The 24,580-nt window shown below is 33.7% G+C and overlaps 1 protein-coding gene across 1 annotated transcript in view; it reads left to right on the forward strand.

Moving 5' to 3' along the window:
• The window catches only part of LOC149775743 (mitogen-activated protein kinase 1-like), a 118,399-nt gene extending 96,301 nt beyond the window's left edge, over positions 1–22,098 (forward strand). The window contains exons 10-11 of the mRNA XM_089943724.1: positions 10,576–10,714; positions 12,150–22,098. Coding sequence (XP_089799850.1) covers positions 10,576–10,713 — 138 coding nt within the window. The 3' untranslated portion in view covers position 10,714; positions 12,150–22,098. The remainder of the gene's footprint in view (positions 1–10,575; positions 10,715–12,149) is intronic.
• Positions 22,099–24,580: the final 2,482 nt, after the last annotated feature.

Here is a 24,580-nt window from a genome sequence, read left to right on the forward strand (position 1 = left end):
GGCCAGTATTAATGGTGGAGGAAGAACTCAGGGAAAACCCCGGAAAGAACCACCGACCCACGAGAAGCTACTGGCAAGCTCTCTCACATACCCACATTAGCCGAATCCGAGACTCGAACTTACGCAAACAGAGGTGAGATGGCAGTGATCCATAACGAAGAGCGCTTTAGACCACTTGGCAACTCGGGGCCCCCGACTGCAGTTTTGTAAGTTTGATATGAAGTTTTGTTAACATTCCTTAAGAACTTGATAAATAAATAAATTAAAAACTTAAAGCTCAAAACATAAAAAACAATAATAGAGAAAATAAAAGAGAATCAAATATATAATATTAACAGATTATATTATCTTAGGAATTGTAATATTTCTAATTTTTTAAAAATATAATTAGGGCTGTTTCAGTTCAAGCACTTTCGGAGAGGGGGTTCTGAAGCATCAGTCTTTTATGAGGGAACCTCCACAAAACCTAAACTTATTATTATGTTACCACCACCATAATAAAGATTAAAATAAAAAACAATAAAAATTATTGTTTATATATCAAAATAATGGATAACTTTTAGATAAGGTAAAAAATGGATATTCAAAGTGTGCATGAGGTTAGATATACTCATTGCAATGCAGTTTTAAGTTCTTTTTTTGTTTGTTTCACTCACATAATGATAGAATTAATGTGTATTCATATTGTTGATGAGCAGAGCTGTTCATCCCCAGTCACAAGAAAGAAAATCAATAATTTGTCCTGAATATAATGTGGAATATAATAATGCATGAACACAGCATTCATTAAATATCTACTGCTGAAAGAGTGTAGATTGGTGGTTATGCATAGAACAATTTGCTCCAAGGTCAGATGCACTCTACTTTTAAAAAGTGCTAGTAATCTGCACTTGGCATCATTTTAAATTTAACGTCAGTCACTGGTTATACATAAATGATAAATGACAACTTTTGGTAATTCAGGCATTACAAAATGCATTACTTGTACATGAATATTTGACAGTGCAGTTTTGTTCTAGTTTTTCAAGTGTTCTCATTATTTCATTTAATATCTTTAATGTTGCTTTTTTCTTTTCTGAATTGTTTTCTTTTTACTTTTTTGTACTTTTGTTTTTACTTAAACTTATTTTGTTTCCAATTGTTTGTCTTGAGTTTATGATGCGTCACTGAGAAGTTCTTGGCACATCACATGGGCCGCTAACTTTCACAGGATGAAACGCATTCAGCAGATGATACATTTCTTCACAGCTTGTGAACATTTAGAATATATGAAAATTAAACCAAGCATTTAAAGCAATTTATCTTAATCGAACTTAAAGCAATAGTGTAGAAAGTTTAGATATTTTTTTTCTTCTAGACTGGACTGCTTCAGTACAACCATTCCATTGGGTGTGTCTTACCCAACTCCTCCACCATCAAAAACCCAAAATGACATTTACTACTGTTATTTCAGAAATTTAAAAAAGAACATAGGTGATTTAGAAGTAATTGTCTATCACAGTATTAATATCAAAACAATTAAAAAAACATTGATTTTAATGCAAAAATATATCAAATAAGCAGCATTAGGGTAACATTAAAATATTACAAGATGACTCATTGTTTGAGAGCTTCTTAACATGGTTCATATGGCAAGCACATGTGCATAAGCCAAATTTCTTCCATTGTTATCTCATTTTGCAGTCCATGGGAAGATATGATTCTCTGATTCATTACACACAACTCTAAGTCTACTTGGCATTATGTTTTCATTATCAAGACTGGATACATTAGCTATTTAGTATTGGCCAGTTCTGTCAGAGTCAGGCTTATCTGAATCCTCCTGCTTGGGACAAAAGACATCATGCAGTTGCCATAAAAATGTCTACATGTGATCATCTCTCTAAAATGAAGGAATATTTGTACATGACACTGAATAATATCAGGTTTTGTTAATTTATTAGCATGAGAGTTTGTATTCCAATGACAAGCAAAACAAGTTCCAAAATCTTTTTTTGAAATACAGTATTAGATGAACTGCAGGTGTTCCAAAACATCACAGAAGGATTTAAAAGATGATGGGATTAATAGTGTGCAGATTGATGCTTTTCAAAGCGAGTTGTCAAAGTACATTTACATTATTTGTCATTATGATCATTCAGCAACAGTAAACTAACTGGTGTATTTTTAAGGCCCTTAAAGTTGTAGAAACGATGCTAATCTGTCTTCCAGTTCGACTGCTGTTACTAAGATGAGGAAAACCCATAAACTGGTTCTCATAAACTACTCAACCTATTTGACAAATTAACAGACAGCATCTCAAGCTTTTGCAAATGATGATGTTTTTGAAAATATTAATCCCTGCAGACATTTTTGTTATCATAATGAAATCACAAACATTTAAGAAATTTTGACAGGCTACTATGTTTTTGCTTTTATGTGGGTATAAGTTTTCATGGCTTTCATGTTTGTTCGGAATCAAGAATTTACCAACCTACCAAAAAATAAATGCCACATGTGGTGCCAAAAGCCCCAACATACCCAACCCAGCTTTCTTACTGATATACTTGTTCATCAACAAAGCTCAGCTATTGATAAATCAACTTCATTATTGTAATAAAATAATACCTTTTTCAGATGGTTTTTTTTTTTTGTAACCCCTGTTCAGAACAAAGAAATCTAAAGCATTTTACATTGTTTCAGTGCCCATATTTGTATACATTAACTGTACATTGACTGTCATCTTCACTTGCTATATCAGCGCTGTGTTTGTATACATTATCTGAGAACTCATTTTCATTCACAAAGCCAGTGCCCATGTTTGTATACATTTTTTGTAGCTGTCAGTTCCATTTTAATACCTCAGTGCCCATATTTGTACACATTTTCTGGTAGCTGTCATTTTCACTCACGACCTCTGTACTCATGGTTGGATACACTTTCTGGTAGCTGTCATTCCCACATGCTACCTGTGTCCCCATGTTTGTATACATTACATTGTCTGTCATTTCCACTCATTACCTCATATCAGTAAGTTGTGAGATCAGTTTGGATAGATAGAAACAAGAAAAAGACCTTGAAGAACTCAAGTACTAATATTACATAACATGAATAATGAAAAATGAAAAGATACTGGTATTTGAAAATTAGTTTAATACTTGTTTCAGTCAGTCCTTCATTCAGGTGACACTTGTTAAATTTCTAATTTTCCTGGGATTCATCTAATTTTATCCACACATTTTTAATCAGAATGAAGAGCAAGAATGTATAAAATACTTGGAACTGTTGTTTGAAACAATAGTACTAATTCAAGATTATTATATACACTAAATGACATCATAGCAGTGAAGTTAGGCTTAACTGATTTATGGATAATACCTACTGAATAACCTTCATGTCAATCAATTCATCTGGTACACAAACTTCATGTCAATCAGATCGCCTGGCACATCAAAATTTCATGGTGATCAAGTCTGATGTTTCACAAACTTCATGTCAATCAAGCCTGCTAGTACACACAAATATTGTGTCAAACGATTCTTCTGTTACACACCAACATCATGTCAGTGAAGCTTCCTGGTACACACCAACATCAAGTCAGCTGGTATACACAGATTTTTACATTAATAATGATCCAGAAATTGCAGAATTAAATAGGTTAGCCTACTCAGAAGCCTCATATATTAGGTTTGATCTCAGACCTTTCTTATGAAATGCAAATTATTTATTTAAATTGCTAGATCAGTTACTATCTTCACACTTAGATGGGGTCTGTACAATTAAGACATTGACATAATAAATTGGAGATTCTGAACTCTTTGGCAGGCATATGTCATTCCTGCCTGTATAAATGGGGCAGCAGTGTGTTTGATTTAGTTACAACAGTAATATTATAATCAGTATCTTGTCGTCCAATCCAGAAGTTGTCAGTTGTTCTGAGCCATAGAGATTCCATTGTTGAATCTCCGCCTGGCACTCAGTCTAATTCCAGTTATCACAAGACATGCTGGAATATTATGCTGTTTTGGTACAATCTTAAATTCTCTAGAATTTTTCCTCAATGTCACCAGAGTGACTGTACTGCTGTTTGACACTTTTTGTTCCTTTTCAGTTTCACAAATACCATACAATGAAGTGACAACCTAATCCAGTACATGTTGATATTGATATGTCCACCATAATGTGCCAGCTTGTGGCAAGCATACATTATGATCACAGCATTCGTGCCTGCCATTAGAATCTAAACATTAATCAATCCCCCAATAATTCACACTTTCTTAATCCGTTTATGTATTTCCTTGTTAGGTGTGCCTCTGTGCATCAAAAGGGCTGCCACGATGCTTTTTGAGTAGATTAGAAAGTTCTTGTCCCAGCTATTGCATAAAGCAATTACAATTACAAATATTGGAACATGGTTCTAATTTTCTGTTATTATCTTCAGATTTAACACTTGTAACTTTTATGTTGTAATAATAATAAATAATAATAATGATAGTAGCAACTGGAATTAAGCAATGTTGATTATAGCAATAGTATTAAAAGCACAAGAACAACAATGGCTACTATTGCTTACTACATTTTATACTACTGCTACTACTACTACTACTACTACTGCTGTTTAAAAAAAGCTTGTTGTAGTGGTCACGCATCCTCTATACAGTTTTTTTGCCATGGGACTCAAAGTATCAGTTGATTTATAGGCCGCCTTGGCAACAACATTAGCAATGGAAAATCTTGCTGTCTTGCCCATTTTTCCTCAGTTGCAACTGTCATGCACTCACTTTCTTTTCTGGGATGGTAACTTAAGCATGAGTTCCGCTGTGTCATTAGTTGTCTGGTAAGCAAGTGCCTGCATCATTCTTGCAGCTTCTGATGGTTACAACAGTCCAGGAACTGTGGTGAATCTGAGTTCAGTTTTTTGCTCCGAAGACTCTGTGTTAATATCGTGATCATTAGATCATATTGATTGATGGTGGTTTGAAAATTGATTGGCTTCATATTATTGGCTGCATACGTTCTATAGATAGATACTGATCACATAAATTAAAACATGATGATAGGGATTGATCTTGACAGGCGTTTGATTCGTGCTCATACTGGTAGTAGTATCCACATCAACAAATGGCTTAGAATAAAATTGTTGTTGACATGGTTTTGTTATTTGTGTTCCTTATTTTTGAAATTTTTACCATTCACTGTATGCTTGTTATTTAGTAATTTGGAAATTACAAAATATTGATATCATACCCATGACAATGTTGATTGTAAAGGAATACTATTCACAGGCCAGAAAAGTCTAGCTTATGATATGGTTCTCTGGCCGACATATTTTGTATCACCATCAGCATTTGCGCTGTTCAGTTTCTGCCTTAACACTAATAAAGAACATGAAAGAAATTTTAGAGTATTGAGGCCTGTAGATTTTTCAAGCTAGTATACGATATGATTACCTGCTTTCAATTATTGTAAATATGACAAAACTACAACAGACAAAAATGTTAAACAATTTCATTTCAAACACTGCCTAACGTAATTTGATCCGTAATTTCATCAAACTGACACAGCACCTACTATCAAGCCCTTTCAGGTGTCAGGTTTGAATAAGTGCTGCTAACCTGCCACTAAATATTGCCGCATTGTAAAAATGATAAACATATTTAAATGACTTTTTGTTCATGCTACTATTTCTCCTGAATGAATGGTCATACCAAGATGGGATGTGTTCAAATTGGTCATATAAAAAAGGTACTGATAGATTTCCAGTATTGCTGCTACAATGACCATCTTGGAAATCTTATCACAACTCCTAAATGCTGGTCATATTGATGTTGCACATTTACCAATAAGACACTGTCTATAAGATGCTGTCTATTTGATACTAAATAGAAATGGTGCCAATCTGATCTCCAGTATGGTTACCATGGCACCTAGCTTGAAAATCTTGTTAATGGTACTCCAACAAAATGAGAAGTAATCTCAGCATGGGTTTGAACAATAAAACTTCTCATTCTGTCTTGTTGATCCTGAATGAAAATGGTTTCATCATTGTCTTTCATATTTGTTCAGATGATGGCAATCTGCCATCAAAATATGGTAATTATTACTAACAGAAAAAGATAAATAATTAAATACTTATTAATAATTAGCATCCTGGCATCAGTACTTTTATATCATTTAAATGATAATAAGTCTGGGTCCATTATTCTCAAGAATGGAAAAAGCATTTTAACAACTTTTAAAATAACTGCTCAACATAATCAATCCCTTTTTAAAAATGGGATACAGTGGAATGAAAGTCTTTCATGGCTTTTCAGTTTTGATGCCAATCAACCATTAAATATAGTCACCATCTCTAAAAATAGAAAAACCTGAGATTGACTTTTCAAAATCTGCTTTACCGAATTGTCCAGGTTTAAATGGTCTTGCATCAGTGTCTTTTAAATTGATACTGATCCATCTTTAAACATGCCTTTCATTGCTAAGACAAAATGTTTTAAGATGGCTTGAAAATGCTAAAAGTATAATTGAACCAAATGCCATCAGTGTGGCTGCTATGACTTGACAAAAGTAAACCCTTGAATGACTTCATTTTATAAATCACTAAGAATAATTTCGTTCAATATAACATTATGCTGCATCAAGGTATTTCAGATTCATACAGGTGGGGATGATCCACATTCAGATATGGCCATTAACACCTAGAGCAGGGGTATCACACTCAAACCACCCTGATGGCCACGTGGAGCAAGTCCGATGGCCCAAGGGCTGCACCACCTTTATTATCTCTCATGACACCTTGTGATGCCAGTCATTTTGCAGACCACAGGATATGGTTTGGCAGGAAGCAGGCCTTGTGGTTGATACCCCTGACCTAGAGTTTTATATATTGTTTGATAGTAATTAAAAGTTTCGTTCGTGTTTTACCTTCAACACTGTCTTACTGGTCATCACAAAACTTGTAATGTCTACTTCACCATGGCTCTTTAGGTCAAGATGTTGTGCAGATTTGTTTCTTCAGATCTTCCAGGAGTCGTTTATAGTGCATGACAATTTTCAATGTCAACTTTATGCTTAGTAGTGTGATACTCAATGTATTCAGTAGGAGGTCTTGTACCCTGCTCCAGTGCATTGTTGTACACACTTGTGATATTTTACCTCATGAAAGGCACCTTTTGATCATTTAATGGGGGACCATTGTATTTGATTTTGTTAGCCTCTACCTCTTGAGGCAAGTATACATAGTACAGTTTGACCCCACTATAACACAATTTTCGTGGTCCGTAGAACCTGACCATGTTATAAACTGAATCAGGTTATAAGCAACTGAGTCAGTTGTCTGAAGAAAATGACACATATTCACCTAAAATGTTGGAGGGGAGGAATAATAAAAGCAGGTGCTAAAATACAGTCCCTCATTTGCATAGATACCATCTTAAATTAATGTTTATTAAAAGAGAAATACACATCTAGTGAAAATGTAAAATCAGAGATTGCATATATAATATGTTACTTTATTCAGAGGACTACACATTTGTGTATACTGTTTATATATATATATATATATATATATATATATATATATATATATATATATATATATATATATATATATATAGCATGAAGAGTATCAACACCATGTACACATCTGCTGATCTGGTCACATGTGGTGAATCCACAACATGTTTAATTCCATAGAAAATATGTACAGATTTAAAATATTGAATAAGATCATTTTGTGTCCGAATTCATTGGAAAATCTAACATATAATTACGCATTGAAGGATGAAATACATTTACAGTTCAGTACATCCCAAGGTAAATATTGTTTGTATAATTTCATGCTACTAACATTTTCTCATCTGCGAATTGAAATACTTGATTGTTTTGGCTTTTTTAACTGATTGTCATGTTTACTTTTGGCATAGACAGTCAAATTCCTCAACCGTCATATTCAAACACTAGATTTAATCCTGTCCAGTGTTTCATTCTCGTCTTTAGAGATAAAAGTTTTATGTTTTCATGTCTCATTATTCATTGTAAATGTTCCCTATTTAACATTTTTACACCTAGTCATTTTAATGACTACAGCAAAATCAATTGTCAATCAACAGTGAAGTCATTTTTCTAGGGAATGGACGAGATTATTCCCTGGTCAACTGATTGTGGCTAACAACACCGCCGAGACATGTGCACATGCTGGCAGCTTTTGTTTTTGAATATTTAATAAATGGTTATACTATCTCTTGAACAAGTTTTGGCTTAGCACTTGACTTGGCTGATTAGCAATGTACTTAAATTAATTGATTTATAAATTCAGTTGAGAATCTTTTATCAACCATTGTTTGGTGTTTGATTGTGTAAGCAGTTTAAGGAACAAACATGTCAGATATTGTTTCAGCAACAGTTGTATACAGAATACATTGAAGACAAAGAAGACTTAATGGCTTTATTGTCAATGGATCAGTAATAATAAGATTAATACTTATGAGCTCTCATCTATCAACAATAAAGTTTTCAAAAGGCCCAGCCATTGGTTCAGATAATCATATTGCTGATGTTCTTTTCAACACAAACTTCAAGAAATTGGTGAAATTAAACAATTTCAGGCTGTACATCACATTCATTTTATATTTGAATTCATAAGTGATCTCTTCCTCAGGATTATAAGACTTTTTACATGTTATTTTTGGGGGCCCCGAGTGGTCTACAGCGCTCTCTGTTATGGTTCACTGCCATCTCACCTCTGCATGGGTTCGAGTCTCGGATTCAGCCAATGTGGGTGTGTGAGAAAGCTTGCCAGTAGCTTCTTGTGGGTCGGTGGTTCTTTCCAGGGTTTTCTCGGGTTCTTCCTCCGCCATTAATACTGGCCGCCATATATAGCCTATCGTGTGCTGAAAAATGGCATTAAACCCTACAACAACAACATGTTATTTTCATACTTTTAAGAAGAATTTTTTTTATACGCAAAAAATACATATATATGAGATTTCAGGAGCCATACCACAATCATTTTTTATTCAGATTCATACAAAATCTCTTCCCCAAAATGATAATAACGTTTTACACATTATTTTTCTAACTTTTAGGAGGAAGCAAATCGTTTTTTGTGTACTAGAAAAATACATGTATTTAAAATTTAGTCATACAGTGACCATGTTATGTCCGAATTTGTGTTAAAACAGCATGCTATAGGGGTGATACTGTAATTCTTATGTTCATCCAACTGTCTGGCTTTAATGAATGCAACTAGACCTGCAGATTTTGATGGATTGCTATGAAACTTGACAGATAATATATCGGTTAAGTGAAGATGTGTATTTTCACGAATCACTTTTGCCACCATCAACTTTTGTTAGAGTTACAACCATTTTTGTCTTGTAGCTTAATACAGAGTATGATACAATATCATTAGCACAACTGTTTCCTCATTTTTTGATGGATTGACAAAAAAAAAACTTGAAACTTCGTAAATATAAAGGTCATTAACAAAAAATGTGTCATATTTTGAGAAATCACATTGCTCCACCAGTTTTTGTTCGAGTTGTTGCTTTTTGTCAGATAGCTTAATACAGTGTATGGTACCATCTTGTGTGTGCATCTTGCCCTGTGAATTGTAAATGATTGCTATAACAGGTAAATATGGGCATCAACATAAGGATGATAAAAGGACAAATTGCTTTGCTCATCAGTTTTTAGTTCTATTGGTCATATACCAGAGCAGCTGATGTCATGGCCTGTTGTCTGATATACATCATCCGTCAGTTAGTACAATTTTTTGTTTGCTATTACCCTTGAACTTCTTAGAAGATTGCAATGAAACTGCATGCCCCCCATTCATGCTAAGGTCTAGTTGGTTCTAAACGAAAATGGTGCTGCTTGTTATTGCTCATTCGTCTGAAGGGATGGTCATATCAGTATTGGGTTTTCACAAAAAGACATTGTATAATCTCTGGTTGGTATAGAAATATCCAATATCTGTCTGATACCCAATATCATGTGCCATCATCTTTAAAGCTTGTTAGTAGTTTTCCTTCTGAATTGATAATCAAATCTTAAGATAGCTAGTTGGTCCTGAATGAAAATGGTGTCAGTGTTTCATCCAGCATGGCTGCCCTAGCAGCTATCTTGAAAATCTTATTTGCGCTACTTCTTAATGGATGGTCAGATCAGCATGGGATTTCCACCAAATGAAATCTTTTGAAGTCTTCATGATCATTCTGATCTTGGATCCAGTATGTAGCCATCCAATATCTTGAAAATCTCATTTTTACTTCGGAATGACGGAAATGGTTTCAGCACTTGGCATTTAGAAAGAAGAAATGGTTTTGTCTCTGATTCCAGCAAATTCATTTCAACCAGTAGAGTACCAGTCTCACTGAGGGAAGCTTTTTGTTAGAATTATTGCCCTTAATTCTCAGTAGGTTAATATAGTGTATGACACAATTTTATTAGTGTAACTAGTCCCATAGTTTTGTGTCTTGTTGTGAAACTTGGTGCATATTATGGTAATAATCAGAAGTTCTTTTCAAAAAATGCCCCACCCCTTGGCAAGAGGCAGCCTTGTTCTGTATGACAAAATTATACCTCTCATTTCAGCCAGTTGCACAGGAACCTTTCACATTTGAAACAGAACTGGACGATCTGCCCAAAGAAAGGCTGAAAGAGATGATATTCCAGGAAACCAATTTGTATGACCTACAAAACACAACCAATGGACAGGAACAAAATGCATAATGTAAGTAACATTAATATTGCATATTCTACATCAGTGATGACCATAATATTATTTTAGAAAATGTCAAATTCTTCGATTGATCAATATCCACTTGGTCAATGGACCCCTTTCACATTACTCGTTTTGGATGAGTTGCTGTTCCTGATATTAAATCAAAACAAGGCTATTACTGCTGGGTGACTGTTATTTATTTTCACTTAGAGATTGACATTGGAAAGTCAAATAATATGATATTATGTATATGGACTTGTAAAACAAATATGAGCATTTTGTGTGTGTGTGTGTGTGTGTGTGTGTGTGTGTGTGTATATATATATATATATATATATATATATATATATATATATAATAACAATAATCAACCTATTCCCAAGGTTTATAAAAAAAAAATAACACAACAGACAAGCAAATGAAAAATATCTCATAAAAATTGGTTTTATACTAAAAGTTTGTTTTAGAATGTATTTTTCTTCTTTTGCACCAAACCAATTTAAACAAGTTCTTTTTAAGCTTTGATATTATTTGTGAAATCATGTTTAGAGGTATATACAATTTAACTATCAAAGCATGTTTAGAGTATGTAGCGGAAAAACAATCAATATCCATAAAGATTCAGAAAGCAGCAGCCCCCCCCCCCTCCAGTCTGTTGAACTTTAATCTAATATAATATTTCTCTTAGTCCCATTAGACTAATACAAATTTTAGTCTGTAGTCTCTGACTAATGCACTAATGTTAGTTTTAAACCTTGAAAACATCTTCACAGACTGATTTTCAGGATCCTGGATCCAAGTCTGACCATTGTCTAAACAATGTTTATTTAAAATAACATTATTCTATTGTTTTGGTATTTTGATTTAACAAAAATATTGTTCTTTAGTTTTGGCATTGTAATTTAAAATAATATGATTCAATAGTTACGATATTGTAATTTAATGAAAACATTATTCTGTAGTTTTTTGGTATTTTAATTTCAAATAACATTATGCTGTTTTTTATTATTTTAATAAAAAATAACAATATTCTATAGTTTTTCAACTGTGAGGCATTAATTTTCCTGCACATTTGGACGTAGGCACATGATATCAGAATAGCCGTTTGTCCTCTGACATTAAAAAGATTTAAATTTTCTTTGTACTGTTTGACGGCTAAAGACTCTAAATCCTCAAAACTATATTCGATACAATTCTCAATTTCTGACATTTTGTTTTTTTTTAAATTCTCCCAACAGTGAATACCTGATTCTGAAATTTCAAGATTTTGCAAGATAACCCAAGAGCATTATTTTCAGGTATTGTGAAACTGGTCCATTAAAACCAAATGTTTAGAGTGCATACTGATATTAAGTTCTTTCATATTTAAATAAAGATTTCTATCAAACCAGTGTGAACCACATGATCTGTGTCCCTCCCATCTAATTCTTTTGTTTCATTTCAGAAGCTGCTTATCATGTTTACTGTGCTGAAAGCTACAGATGCATGGATTAAGTGCTAGAAATCTCACTCACTGACATAACTCTAAGGAAAATCCTGTCAGTATATCAAGCATTAACGCCAAGCTTTGCTGTGGAGCAGTGAGCATCTCAAGACATTTTCTATGATCATTTTGTCAGACTGTCTGGTCTCCACTCTCCTGTACAGTTGGCCTGTCAGCTTCCGCATCTTTCTCTTGTTTTTTTTATAGATATATTTATAATTCATGATAGAAAAAATGAACCCAGCTTTAATTCCTATATTATATATTGTTCTTTCACTGTTGTTTTGAACATTTTGTACATGGCTGTATCAGTTTGAAATGTTGAAAATGTCTTATCTTGGTCAATTCTGCATTTCTCATATGTCTTTTCTCTTGTCATATATAGAATATATTAGACAAGAAATACAGATGATCTCATCATTTCATTACAACCAGATTGATGAACTATTCATGATGCATATTAAATGCATATTTTTTGCATTGACAAAAATTTGCATGCCAGACATTTTTGGTCACTGAAATTAATATTAATTGCATCACAAATTATAATGAAAGATAACTAGTTGCTTGACTCTGGGTAAGGGAGGTAATCACTTTGTTCTTCAACACAGCATAATTTGGTGATACCAGCTTGAGGGGATAGCTAATATAAGTGTCCTTCCAAAGTCCAGTTAAATTTAGATTATATGTCTTTTATCAGTTAAAAGGAATTTTGAAAATGGAAATGGTGTATATTTATACTTGATAGTAAGATTTAGCAAAATTGTGAAATATTCCCAAGTTACTATTTTCTTTTGTAGGCTTATCATCATTATGTATATTTATTATGATCAGTGTTAATATTTTTTGTGTGCAGATTTACATTTTAAAAATATTTTGAGTAAATTAATTAAAACACTAGATTCCCAGGCATGCTTCTCTGAAAAGGAATATCAAAATTAGTTCTGTGCTGATATTAAATCATGATTTCTTTTGCTGTTGAGAAAACATATCTACATTTGCTTGATACTGAGTATCAAACAGTCTTGGTTTTGTTTATTTTTTAAATATGTCTTGTCTATTTGCAAATAAAGTCTTCAAAGTTAGCCCCAGTTGGTTGCATCATTAGGATTCATTTATTACCATTTCTAGTTTGGAAAAAGCTGTGCATTGAATTCAGGGTTCCCGCACTACTGGGAAAACAGAAAAATGTCAGGAATGTGAACTAGCTTGTTCATAATGGAGAAAAGCTGTGAGGATCTTTTAAGCAAACATTTTGTCAGAGACGGGGGGAAATGAAATAGGAATAATCAGTCACCACTTCAGATGTGATGGAGAGAAAATGGATTAAAAAGATTCTAATATAACCGATCATAAAGTTTGACTTGTTGACTTAACATACTGGTGTCCAAGTGGTCTCGCTGACATCTCACACCTGTCCATGTGTTTTCAGGTTTCAAGCAAAAGCAACGTGGGTTTGGAAAAAGCTTGCTAGTAGCTTACTGTGATTTGGTTTTCTCTGGTTCTTCCTCCACCAGATATACTGCCACCATGTATCATGTGCTAAAAACTTAAATTACATAAATTTTTAAAAATTACAAGACTTGAATTATTTCATGTATCATTGCTGTGGTCACTTGGATCTATGCAAGCCTTGGTCATGACCTTGTCCAGTTGTCTAATTGAGATATTCTGGAGACTGGTAATGTCCACTTCGCTATTTCCAGACAATTCTCTTTAATCACAATGAAAAACAATTGAAAACAAAATCAAAAATGGAGAATGTGTACAGCATAATTGGCAATTAAAAACTTGATAGAGTACTTGGGACATTTGAGGGTCTGCACCGGTTACCACAGAGAACTAGTTACCACTTGATCGTTACTTTTTTCTTTGTTCTGGGCAGTGTTTTTGTAAAATGCAGATGTAGAATGTTCCTTACCTTTTAGCGTTAAGTGTTTATCCTGTCCATTTTAAAAATACTGCACAGAATCAAGAATAAGAAATCAGTATGCAATAACTGGTTCCATGCATCAACTGGTACAGCCCCACTATATGGGGAAAGTTGAAAACCCTTTGAGTAAGTTTCCATGGGATGTCACCATTTCTAAGCTTCTTTTTTTGTAGAGCTTTGAAAGTTCACGTAAAATAATACATTGCCTTTAGTTAGGTTATAGGTTTTATGCTTTTAATAACTCTGGAGATGATGCCCCTTTTTAAGCAGTGTATTCTGCTGAGGCATTGCTGTTACTAATTCACAAGCCATAAACCCTTGTGAGCAAATGGTCCTTTGTTGATTGGCCATTTTACAGTTGCTACCTCCCAACAGAATTTCATCAAATTTAATAGAAAGTATTTGGGCATGAAGCTATTCTAAGTTTATTTATACAATGCCAAATCACCATTAAATACAGACACCATTGCTGAACATAAAAAGAATTGAAAATGACTTCTGCTAAAAACTGCTCTTCACATTTCACAAACTTTAAAACAAAACATTCTGGCATGAAAGTCTTTCAGATTTTTTTCAAAATGATGATTGCCACCACTGTTATAAAAAAAACAAAACAAAAAAATCTTTAAGCGAATTTTCAAAACTACTTCACAGAATTTTAACCTATTGGACTGAAGGCATCTTGGCATGGATGACTTCCAATTTTATGTAGGTTATTAGCCAATATTCCATCAAATACCTTCGCCTTGATGAAAAATAGAAAAAGAATTTGACAAGATTTGATGTAAAACATTCTAGCATGAAGGACTTTAAAATATGTTGAGATGATGCTGATTTATAATCAAATATGGTCACCATTAATGAAACAATGTTTTTTTTAACTTCTCACCATTTTCATTTTTATGAAAATAATGCATATCTGTCATCAGATGTGGCAGCTATAATTAATAAACAAAAACCTAAAACAAAAATATCTGAAAAGAAAACTTGGCAGAATGTGACAGAATTTAACAAAAAGTATCCTGGAATAAGGTGTTTCAGGTTTGCCAATCCATCATTAAATATTGCCACTGTTATTATGATTGAAAACTTGTTTACAATTTCTGAAAAGATGCTGGAAAGAATTTGACCAAGTTGGACAGAAAATATCCTGGCATGCGTAGTTATGAAATTTTTACAAATCTTTATCTGTATTTGTAACTTGACAGTTCTACTTCTCTTCCATCTGATTTGGTACTGTATAAATAATTGATCCAGTCAAATTGTGCATTATATTTATGTACAAAGATAGTTTGTAATAATCATAATGCATAGACAAGGACATGTGGCGTACAAGTTCTCCAGTTTATTTCATTTCATGCATTTTTTTTTTCTTTAAAATCAAAGCACTCAGATGTTGCAGAATTCACTCTATTGAATACCTTACAGGCATTGGTCAGTATTGCTTGCAGTACCATATATCCTTGTTTACTTGTTGGATTAATTTGCAGACTGCACAAAGCAAGATATGCTGATAGTTTACTGGTTGATCTGAGCTTATGCAGTTTGTTAAAACTAATCACTAGAACAAACAACATAGACCCCGATATACCAGCACATAATGTATTGGCAAATCAGGATCAGGGTTTGCAGTTTATCCTGTCTCATAAGCAAGTATATATGATAACTCATGCTCCATAAGGCAATGGTTTAAAACACTGTCAGCTAGTGTTATAAGCCAAAGGTTGATATGAAAGGAAGCGTGTTTATGACCATCACATTAGACGGATGGCTGAGTAAATGTTGTACTGCATATATGTCACAAGAGATGTTAAGGATTTGGATTTATAAATTGTAAAGCATTGAGAGTATGTTTGTGCCTTGGATTTTTAATGTAGCTTTAACAATTTTTCAGTCTTATCGCTACGATGTCTGCATTGTGGCAGTTTATAGTGATGTCTAGCACTGGGGCATCATGCTACAGACATAGAGCATGATGTGCCACTGAGTCACATTATCCTGACACCAGGCTGACCAGCCCTAACACTAACCTCTTAATGCTGAGCACCAAGCAAGGCAGCTGTTAGTACCATTTTTGTAAGTCTTTGTTATGACTCAGCCAAGGATCGAACCCATGATCTCCTGCATCTGAGACTGATGCTCTAACCACTAGGCCACTGGAGCGGTTCCATTGAGAGTAATGTAGAAAGAAAGATGTTATGGTGGGTCCAAAGTGTCCTATATTCATTTTTGACAGTTAATGGAAAAGAAACAAAGAAATCTTGAAGAGTATTTCCTTCTTCTGGCCTGACTAAATTGTCAACTGGTTAACTGAGAAGTGTGACTCTCTCTCCTTTTAGCTCTAAGTTTTTCTTTTCCTGCTTATGAGCTTCTTCTTTTATGGTTATGAAGTCCTCTTTTTGTTAGATTTGGATGAGTCACTGTACTTTTGTTTAAATGAGATTGTTTTTTTGAACTGTTATATGTACTGTCAATGGTGTAAACATTTTAAAAAATTTTAGAAGTTATGGTCCTAATTGGTCAAGTTGCTGTCTTGAGCAAAAGTCCTTTGGTTGTTCATTCCTTATTTTTTCATTCCAGAAGGTAAGCAAAGCAGTTAAGGCAACATATCTGTACTATTTAAATGAAGTACTTGAATAGTAGTTATGAATTTCAATGCTAGTAATACATTCCTTATTTTAGTACCTAATGAGATGTCAATTCACACTGGAACTTTGATGTTAAGGAAAAGTGTCAAATTTGCTTGCAGATTTAATTTTAAAAATATATACTTTCTATACCAAAATATTTTGACATTTTTTCAGGACCATATAGACTTTTTAAAAAATTCACTTTATCTAACATAAAAATTTAGATAAAAAAGAACCTGGAATGTTTTGTTTTAAAAGTGTGGGAACCCTGGTAATTCTAATGAATAAGACTGTATCAAATTGAAAAAGATGCACTTTCATGATTTTCTTTTCTTACTGTTGCGTTTACATTACAGGTGTGGATGAGATAGTTAACATAAGGCATTAATTTGAATGCTTTTTAAAGTAAAAGGAAGTACTTCTGTGAAAATAGTGAAAAGTTACCACTTAATTTAAGTTGTAGGCAGCTTTTACAAATACACTGTAAAACAAGTTTAAAGGTGATTTTTATCAGAAAATTTATAAGACAGATACCGTTTTTCTTTGTTACCTATGCTGTTAAGTTTTTGATATTATTCTTAGTCATAAACAATTTACATACTTGTATGTATTTACTGAATTGTATGTACATATTGTCATGTTTTGTTAGCCATGTCAAGATGCTGTATAAAATCAATAATGTTCAGTGATTGTAGTTTACCCATGATAATAAGATTAATATGTCAAGAAAGATAACTCATGTACATTTGGGAGCATAAACTTTGTTTCTTTGTTGGTTTTCACAGTTACATTAATGTTGTTACCTTGGTTATAAAAGTATATGACTATACCATGTCCATAGGTACCAGGATTTAAAATGCAAGATGATTGGTAAAGTGCATATCTTGATTGTGATTTTTTCAATTGTTTGCATAATAAAATAAATAAGTATGAATGTATTTTCTATCAAGTGCAGTAATGGATATATCTGAAGAACCCTTGAATAATGCTGTTTCAATTGCTTAGGTTTTTTTTCTCAAAAAATATTCAATATGGGGTTGAACCAAATTTGGCCTATGGGTACATCTTGACAGTATCAGAGATCTGTTCATTGATAATCTTCCCATGATATCACATTTAAGTTCAAAGGCCATACAAAGATATTTTTAGTGCACTTATTAACATGTTATCCCAGACATTTAAAAGAATATTTTTGGTATCCACCTTGGTATATTGGAATTTCCTAGGTGCATTCAGTATGGTTTAAATATTGTGCATTTGCAAACAATTCAGAGAAAAGAAACTGAATTCCTGCCAGTTCTTGTTAGCTAGTACCGTGTGTATTCTTTCGTGGGACTCTTGTTGTTGTTTTGGGGGGCTGGTCGGGGGGGTGCATGTTAAAGACTTGGCATTGGGATCAGTTTAATTGTCTGGCTCAACTTGGCAGATGATAACCAAAGTGATCAGTTATTGTCTGTGTGCATGTTGTAAGTACTTTCGTTAACATGGTAGATCATATTGTTGACAATTTGTTTACTCTTATTTTATTGCCATTGTATCCCACTCAGTTCAGATATTCCCTTTTTTCACAATATCACACTAAGCTCAAGAGTAATGTTGATGTTCATTTTTGTTAAAAATTTGCTTATACTTGAGTAATGTGGTCAGTTTCTCAATTACAGTTGGTCACAGCATCAGATTACTTTATATGGATACAAATTGATGTGTACAATACTATTTTATCAAATAGGTCAGTGTGACCTACAGTTCATGCATAAATTTTTTTGTTTACCTCAGTTTCGTACTATTGGTTAGGAAGTCATGCAACTTATTTCATGGACAGATCAAGCTGGGTAAAATGTCAATATCACTAAATGTTTTTCATATTCACCTGGATTGCGTGTTTCACTGACTTTGTTGAAGTTTTGTTTTTGGATCAGTTTCTGGACTGGTATTGTTGAGAGTCATGGAAGTTGATAAGTGTGTCTTGGTGGGTACAACTTTCTGCTGAAAAAATAGGTCACTGTGATGTGTATTTCGTGCTTCTTTGAAGTAATTCGTTTTTTCAAGTCCACTATTGGTCAGTTGTGCAGCTTGGAGAGAAGATGCACTTGGATGGGTTCATCACCATTCTGCTTAAAGCATGACACTTTGATCTTTTGCTGTGCTCATCATACATATCATTTTGGTATCTCTGTGTTGCCATATGTCTGTTGATACCCTGTATTTTTTTTAGTTTTCTTTATTTCAGTGTCATCTTATCCCAGCCTGTTCTGATTTTGAATATAGTTTGAAGATGTACTTGACATGCAGGCCATGGTCAGCTTCTTGTTTTAATTTAGATCAGTCTTTTTTAGTTTGCCTCGGAAAGAAGGGAAGAGCTTTTGTACTACCGCTGACGATAGTGTCTGCTGATATAAAATTAAATATTGTTATATCTGAAATCGTGAAACTTGGTGTGGGAATGCATCTTGACAAGTAATGCACCATCATGATGAAAGTTGGGCTCTGAGCCTTATTTTTCACAGTTTAATTTTTGTGTTTAAACTTTATTTCTCATTCTCTGTTTTTGTTAGAATCATGGAACTAGATGATTGACTGCATCTCTTAGTATCACACTTATACAACAAAAGTATCACATTGTACTTGGTTAGGTTACATTTTCGAGCACTGTAAATACTGTTATACCTGGAGCCTTTGAATTTGATGAAGGAATGCATCTTGATTTAAACGAAACCCTCGTCTCAAAAGTTGGTCACTGTGACCTTCATGCTACACTGATTTAATTAATTTGTTGTAATTGTTCATGCTAGAAAATATAAACCAGTTGATCTTATTCAGCTTTGTTAGTACACATCTGTAAAAAAAAAAAAAGGTAACCATAGCATTGTGCATTTTATGTGTTAGATTGTTTTCTTATAGCTCAGAACCACATACTGTTTTTTTGTTTACATGGTGTATATTTACAAGCCAAAATTGAATTGTACAGCTTGGTGAGGGGATGCATTATGATGACACATTTGTCATTGCAGAAATAGGTTATTATGGCCCCTATTCTACTAATTAATGACTTGTGTTAAATTTTATATTTGATCATTTCTTGGCTGGAATTATGAAGTTTGTGATTATGATATGCCTTTCTATTAGTTCTACACCCTTATAACAGATGGGGTTCATCATGATCAGTAATCTTTTTCTGGCTTTGGTTAAGGTTTTGCATAATAAAACAAGCTCTGGCATGCTGTATCCTACCTAGAATCAAAAGTTGATATGGTGATGCATCTTGACAAGTACTGCACTCTTTGCCAAATGAGGTCTCTGGGACCAATATTTCATGTTTCAGTGACATCTGTGAAATTTTGTGGTTAAAAACCTCATGTTTTGAGTGTTTTTCTTATTCAAGTCTTGATACTTTGTAAATGTACACATCTTAGTAATCCTTTCTTTATTAGTGACTTTTCGTCGTGTATTGTGATGGGTTACCTTCAGTAGATTAACTTTGCATTGTACCTTTGGATGAGTCTAGAAATTAGATGAGTGGACTGCATGCTGTTTATGCGAGGACTTGTGTGTGGCTATTCAAAGTCATTACTGGTGCGAGAACTATGCTTATTGTTGTGTTCATACTGACTGTCACTCCAAGATTACACAAGCCTCAGATTCCATTAAAATGTATCTTTTGGAAGTGGATAATGATAGCTTCTGAAGCAGATTTTAAGAACAGTAATTTTATAAAATGTTATAATATCTGGGTTTTATCAGTTTATGAATAGGATTTCTACTTTGATATCAAAGAAAAGAATGTTCTATTTTATTGTTTTATGTCTTGGATGGTGTGCCATAAGAGTCAACATCTCATTTTCAGAATCACTTTAATCAGAATTTATTTTCTACATAGTAATTAATGGCTACTGGAGTCTTTTAAAAGCTGGCAATGAGGGCTATGTAATCACTGATTGCACTCCTGTTTTTTTTTTAATATTCAGGTTTGAATAACACCAAATACTAATATTAGATGGTGTGCAGATTTATATTTATATTTTATTTTGTATCTTACTAAAAAAGAAACAGTTTCTTGGGTGCAGAATTAGAACTGATTTAAGGTTAAATGCATTTATTGCAATCATAAGGAAAGTTCATTAGAGATTAAAGTTTATGGATGATGGATTTTTTTTCTTTCCTATTTCAGTATATTTTTGAAGGACATTGGGAAAGTATGTACTTGCTAATATATACACTATAATTGTGTTTTTTCTTCTATTTTGGGAATATTAGTTAACATGTGGATAAAAGTACTGTCTATACTCACTTATAAGTCAACTAACTACAATCAGACTCTGATCTGTTATAATGCACTAGCAGATTAGGGTCTATGTTGCTTGTAATACCGATTACTTCTAACAAACTGCATAAACCTAGAGTATGTGATGGCAGACCTGGGTCTGTGCAGTTTGCAGTTGGATTTGACATACAAGCAAGTATGCATGTTATGTCAAGATATAAAGATACCTTGCTGATGGAATATACATTTTCACATTCTCCTAAGGAGCAAAAAATTACACCCAATGTGTAGTTTGATTACAATCAGTGGTAAGCTTAATTCAGAGCATTGTATGCTTGCTTTTTCCATGGAGTATTACATACTGTATGCTTAATTTTTCCAAGGAACATTGCGTACTGGTTGCTGACATTTTCCAAGAAATATTGCATACTGTATGGTCATTTGTGTTTGTGGAATATTGCATACTGTATACCTACTTTATCCATGAAATATTGCATACTGTATTCTGACATTTTCCAAGGAATATTGCATGCTTTCATGAATTCATCACTTGATGTCCTCAACCTGTCAAATTCCATGTCTGATATTATTCACAATCATATTAGTTTCACGGTAGAATCTTGTTTATTTGACATAAGCAGAAGGTGAAGAATGTCAGTAATATCATTGATAAACATTTTAGGTATAAAAAAAAAAACTGTGCAAATTTTTAGGTTTAAAAAGCACAGTGGCACATTTGGGGAATTTGGGGACATATATGCATGGTTCTGATACCAATAATGCATACGGTATAGGTCTGGATAAAATTCATCTGTACTTACTAGATATGTAAATTTATGGGATATTCTCAAAATAATTTATTCTTTTTGGTGACATCATTTTGAAAGAACTGTTTAACAGCTCAGAAAAGCTTAGAGTTAACAAAAAGAGATGAGAAAACTGCATGTGCATTGTACCATTATTAATTCATATATTTCTTGTAATACATTTACTATATTAAATTTGTATAAACATTTGTTAAAATAGCACATTGTGCTTTCCATGCTTGTCCTTGATAGAGTGCATATAAAGGGCTTTTCTTTGGCATTCTGTTTTTTTTTTCATTTGAATTGATGCCCATCTTCCATGACTTTAAAAAGAGTGTGGCTCTAAACTACTGAGTAAACTAGTGTCCTTGATTTAACTAATTCTGTTTGTCTTATCTTCAGGCACTGCTCCTTTAGCCTTGTGGTTAGAACATCTGCCGCAGATGCATGAGGTTGCAGGTTTGAACCCCGGTCAAGTCATACCAATGACATAAAAATGTTACTGACAGGTGCCTCACTAGGCACTCGGCATTAAGAGGTTAGTGTTAGGACTGGTCGGCCTGATGTCAGGATAATGTGATAATGTGTCTGCAGCATGATGCGCCAGTGCTAGACATCACTATAAACTGCAACACTACAGACATTGTGGTGATATGACTGAAAAATTGTGAAAGCTATGTTAAAAGTCCAAATCACACACATGCACACACACACACAAGCACATCTTCAGGCATTTTATTAAATTGAGACCCTCTTTAGTTCTGTGTTGCAGTCAGTTACATAAAATGTATTAAAATTCATCTTCGATCTACACATTTCTCTCAAAAGATATACTAGATAAACGAAAAATAGTCATCAGAAGAATGGATGATCCCTCTAAGGTACCATAGCTATTACAGATGTAAAATTACCATATTTTTTTACATTTTACTTTGAGTAACCTTGAACTTTTGACAATATTGATTTCAGAAATAATAGATAGCTGCCCTTTCTCAAATGTTGTTCAACTACAGAGCTGAAGAAAACTGAATATGATAAACTTGCAGAATGTAGACTTGTCGTACGAAAACAGAAATTACAATTTTAGATCTGTGAACTTGACCATTTGAAGATGAGAATCAAGAGAGATATGGTGATGCCCTGACTAAATGCACTTCGCTGAAAAAAGATTTAGGAAACATATCATACCAAGTAGAAACTGACAAACTTACAATGTTACCTTAAGTGACATGATGCAGATTTTTGCTGTGATGTATGTGTACTATACTACCAAAAAAACGTGAAATTTGGAGAGTGTATTGATCTTGCTAAATTTTATATCGGTATTGCTTGATTGACTTTATTGAAATTTGGTATTTAAAACTTATTTAATGTTTGCTGCTTATCTTCCAATCAAGAAACTTGATAGATGCCGATGTTAGTAGGTACTACACACAAGACCAACGGTTGCCATGACCTACATTTTATACTTCACTAACCGGTTTAAGTTTTTTGTTTGTGTAAAGAGTATTGGAAGTAGATGAGTGGACTAAATGACCCATGCTTATCACAGACCTCATCTGTTGTAGAAGCTACTCGGGTAATTACTGTTGTATGAAATCTGCATGTCCTGCTGGCTGGCAAATCCGGTCACTCAGGCCTGATTTTCACCAATAAATTGTGCTTCATGGGGTGGACAATGATCATATCTTCTTTAAAAGATTTTAAGAACAATGATTTTAAGAGAAATAAAACTAAAACATTCTAAGGTTTTTATAAACTGGTTATAGTACCTACACAGTGATATTATGCATGCCATCAGCATAGATAAAAGCACATATACATTCTTGCTACTTCTCAACCATTCTTTAAGGGTCAAAGATGAACGTCATGGAGACTAACAGAAGAAAAATGTTTTCCACACAATGACTTGATTTTTTCATCATCAGCAATTACCAAACTTGGTATACAGCTACACTTCCGACAAGGAAGAGACATATTGATTTCAGGGTCAGTGGATAAAGTCACTGACTGAAAATTGCCACACAGAACAACTTCACCATAATCATCAGTTACCAAGCTGTGTGGATGGGTTGCAAGTACATTTAGTAGAGGATTTGCCAGTTATGGTTTACATTAATTTTTTTTGGGGGGGGTGTGTGTCATTTTCTGTACATTAACCCCTAGCGACGAGTTAACGTGGCAGGAGGTAGTAGCCTACTGCCGAGCTCTGTAGCGTCATGGTCATGCATGATACACTAAAGTGGGTGGTATTATAGAAAGGTAGACAGACGTAGCTCTACAATGATACCAAATAATCTGGAATATCTAGTTGCACTACAAAATACAGATTTTTTTTAAAAAAAAACTCATTTTTTGGACCCGACTTTTTTCTACCCAAAATTCGCCCGTGGTCGGAATCCGATTTTGTGTCCGGATTTTAGACTTTTTGGTCTCAGATCTAAGGCAAACCGGTATGAACTGCAAACAGATAGATGAGCCTTTGCAAAAGTAGGATAAGATGGGCATTTGGAATAAAGAGTGGTCTCGATACAAAAATAATGGCTCCGTTTATCCACACAAAATTAATAAAAAAATTAACCTTCTGCTCATGCGCGAGCCAAATAGCCAATGAAAAATTATGTTTTTAACACAACTAGACAGCATAGCCATCGCCACCTGGAACATTAGAACTCTGGCGCAAATTGGAAGACTCCAAGAGTTGACACATGAGCTGGAAAACTACACATGGCACATTCTGGGACTCGGTGAAGTTAGATGGA

The sequence above is a fragment of the Sinohyriopsis cumingii genome, chromosome 19 (genome assembly GCF_028554795.1).
Source record: "Sinohyriopsis cumingii isolate HCF-2022 chromosome 19, ASM2855479v2, whole genome shotgun sequence".
Lineage (NCBI taxonomy): Eukaryota > Metazoa > Mollusca > Bivalvia > Unionida > Unionidae > Sinohyriopsis > Sinohyriopsis cumingii.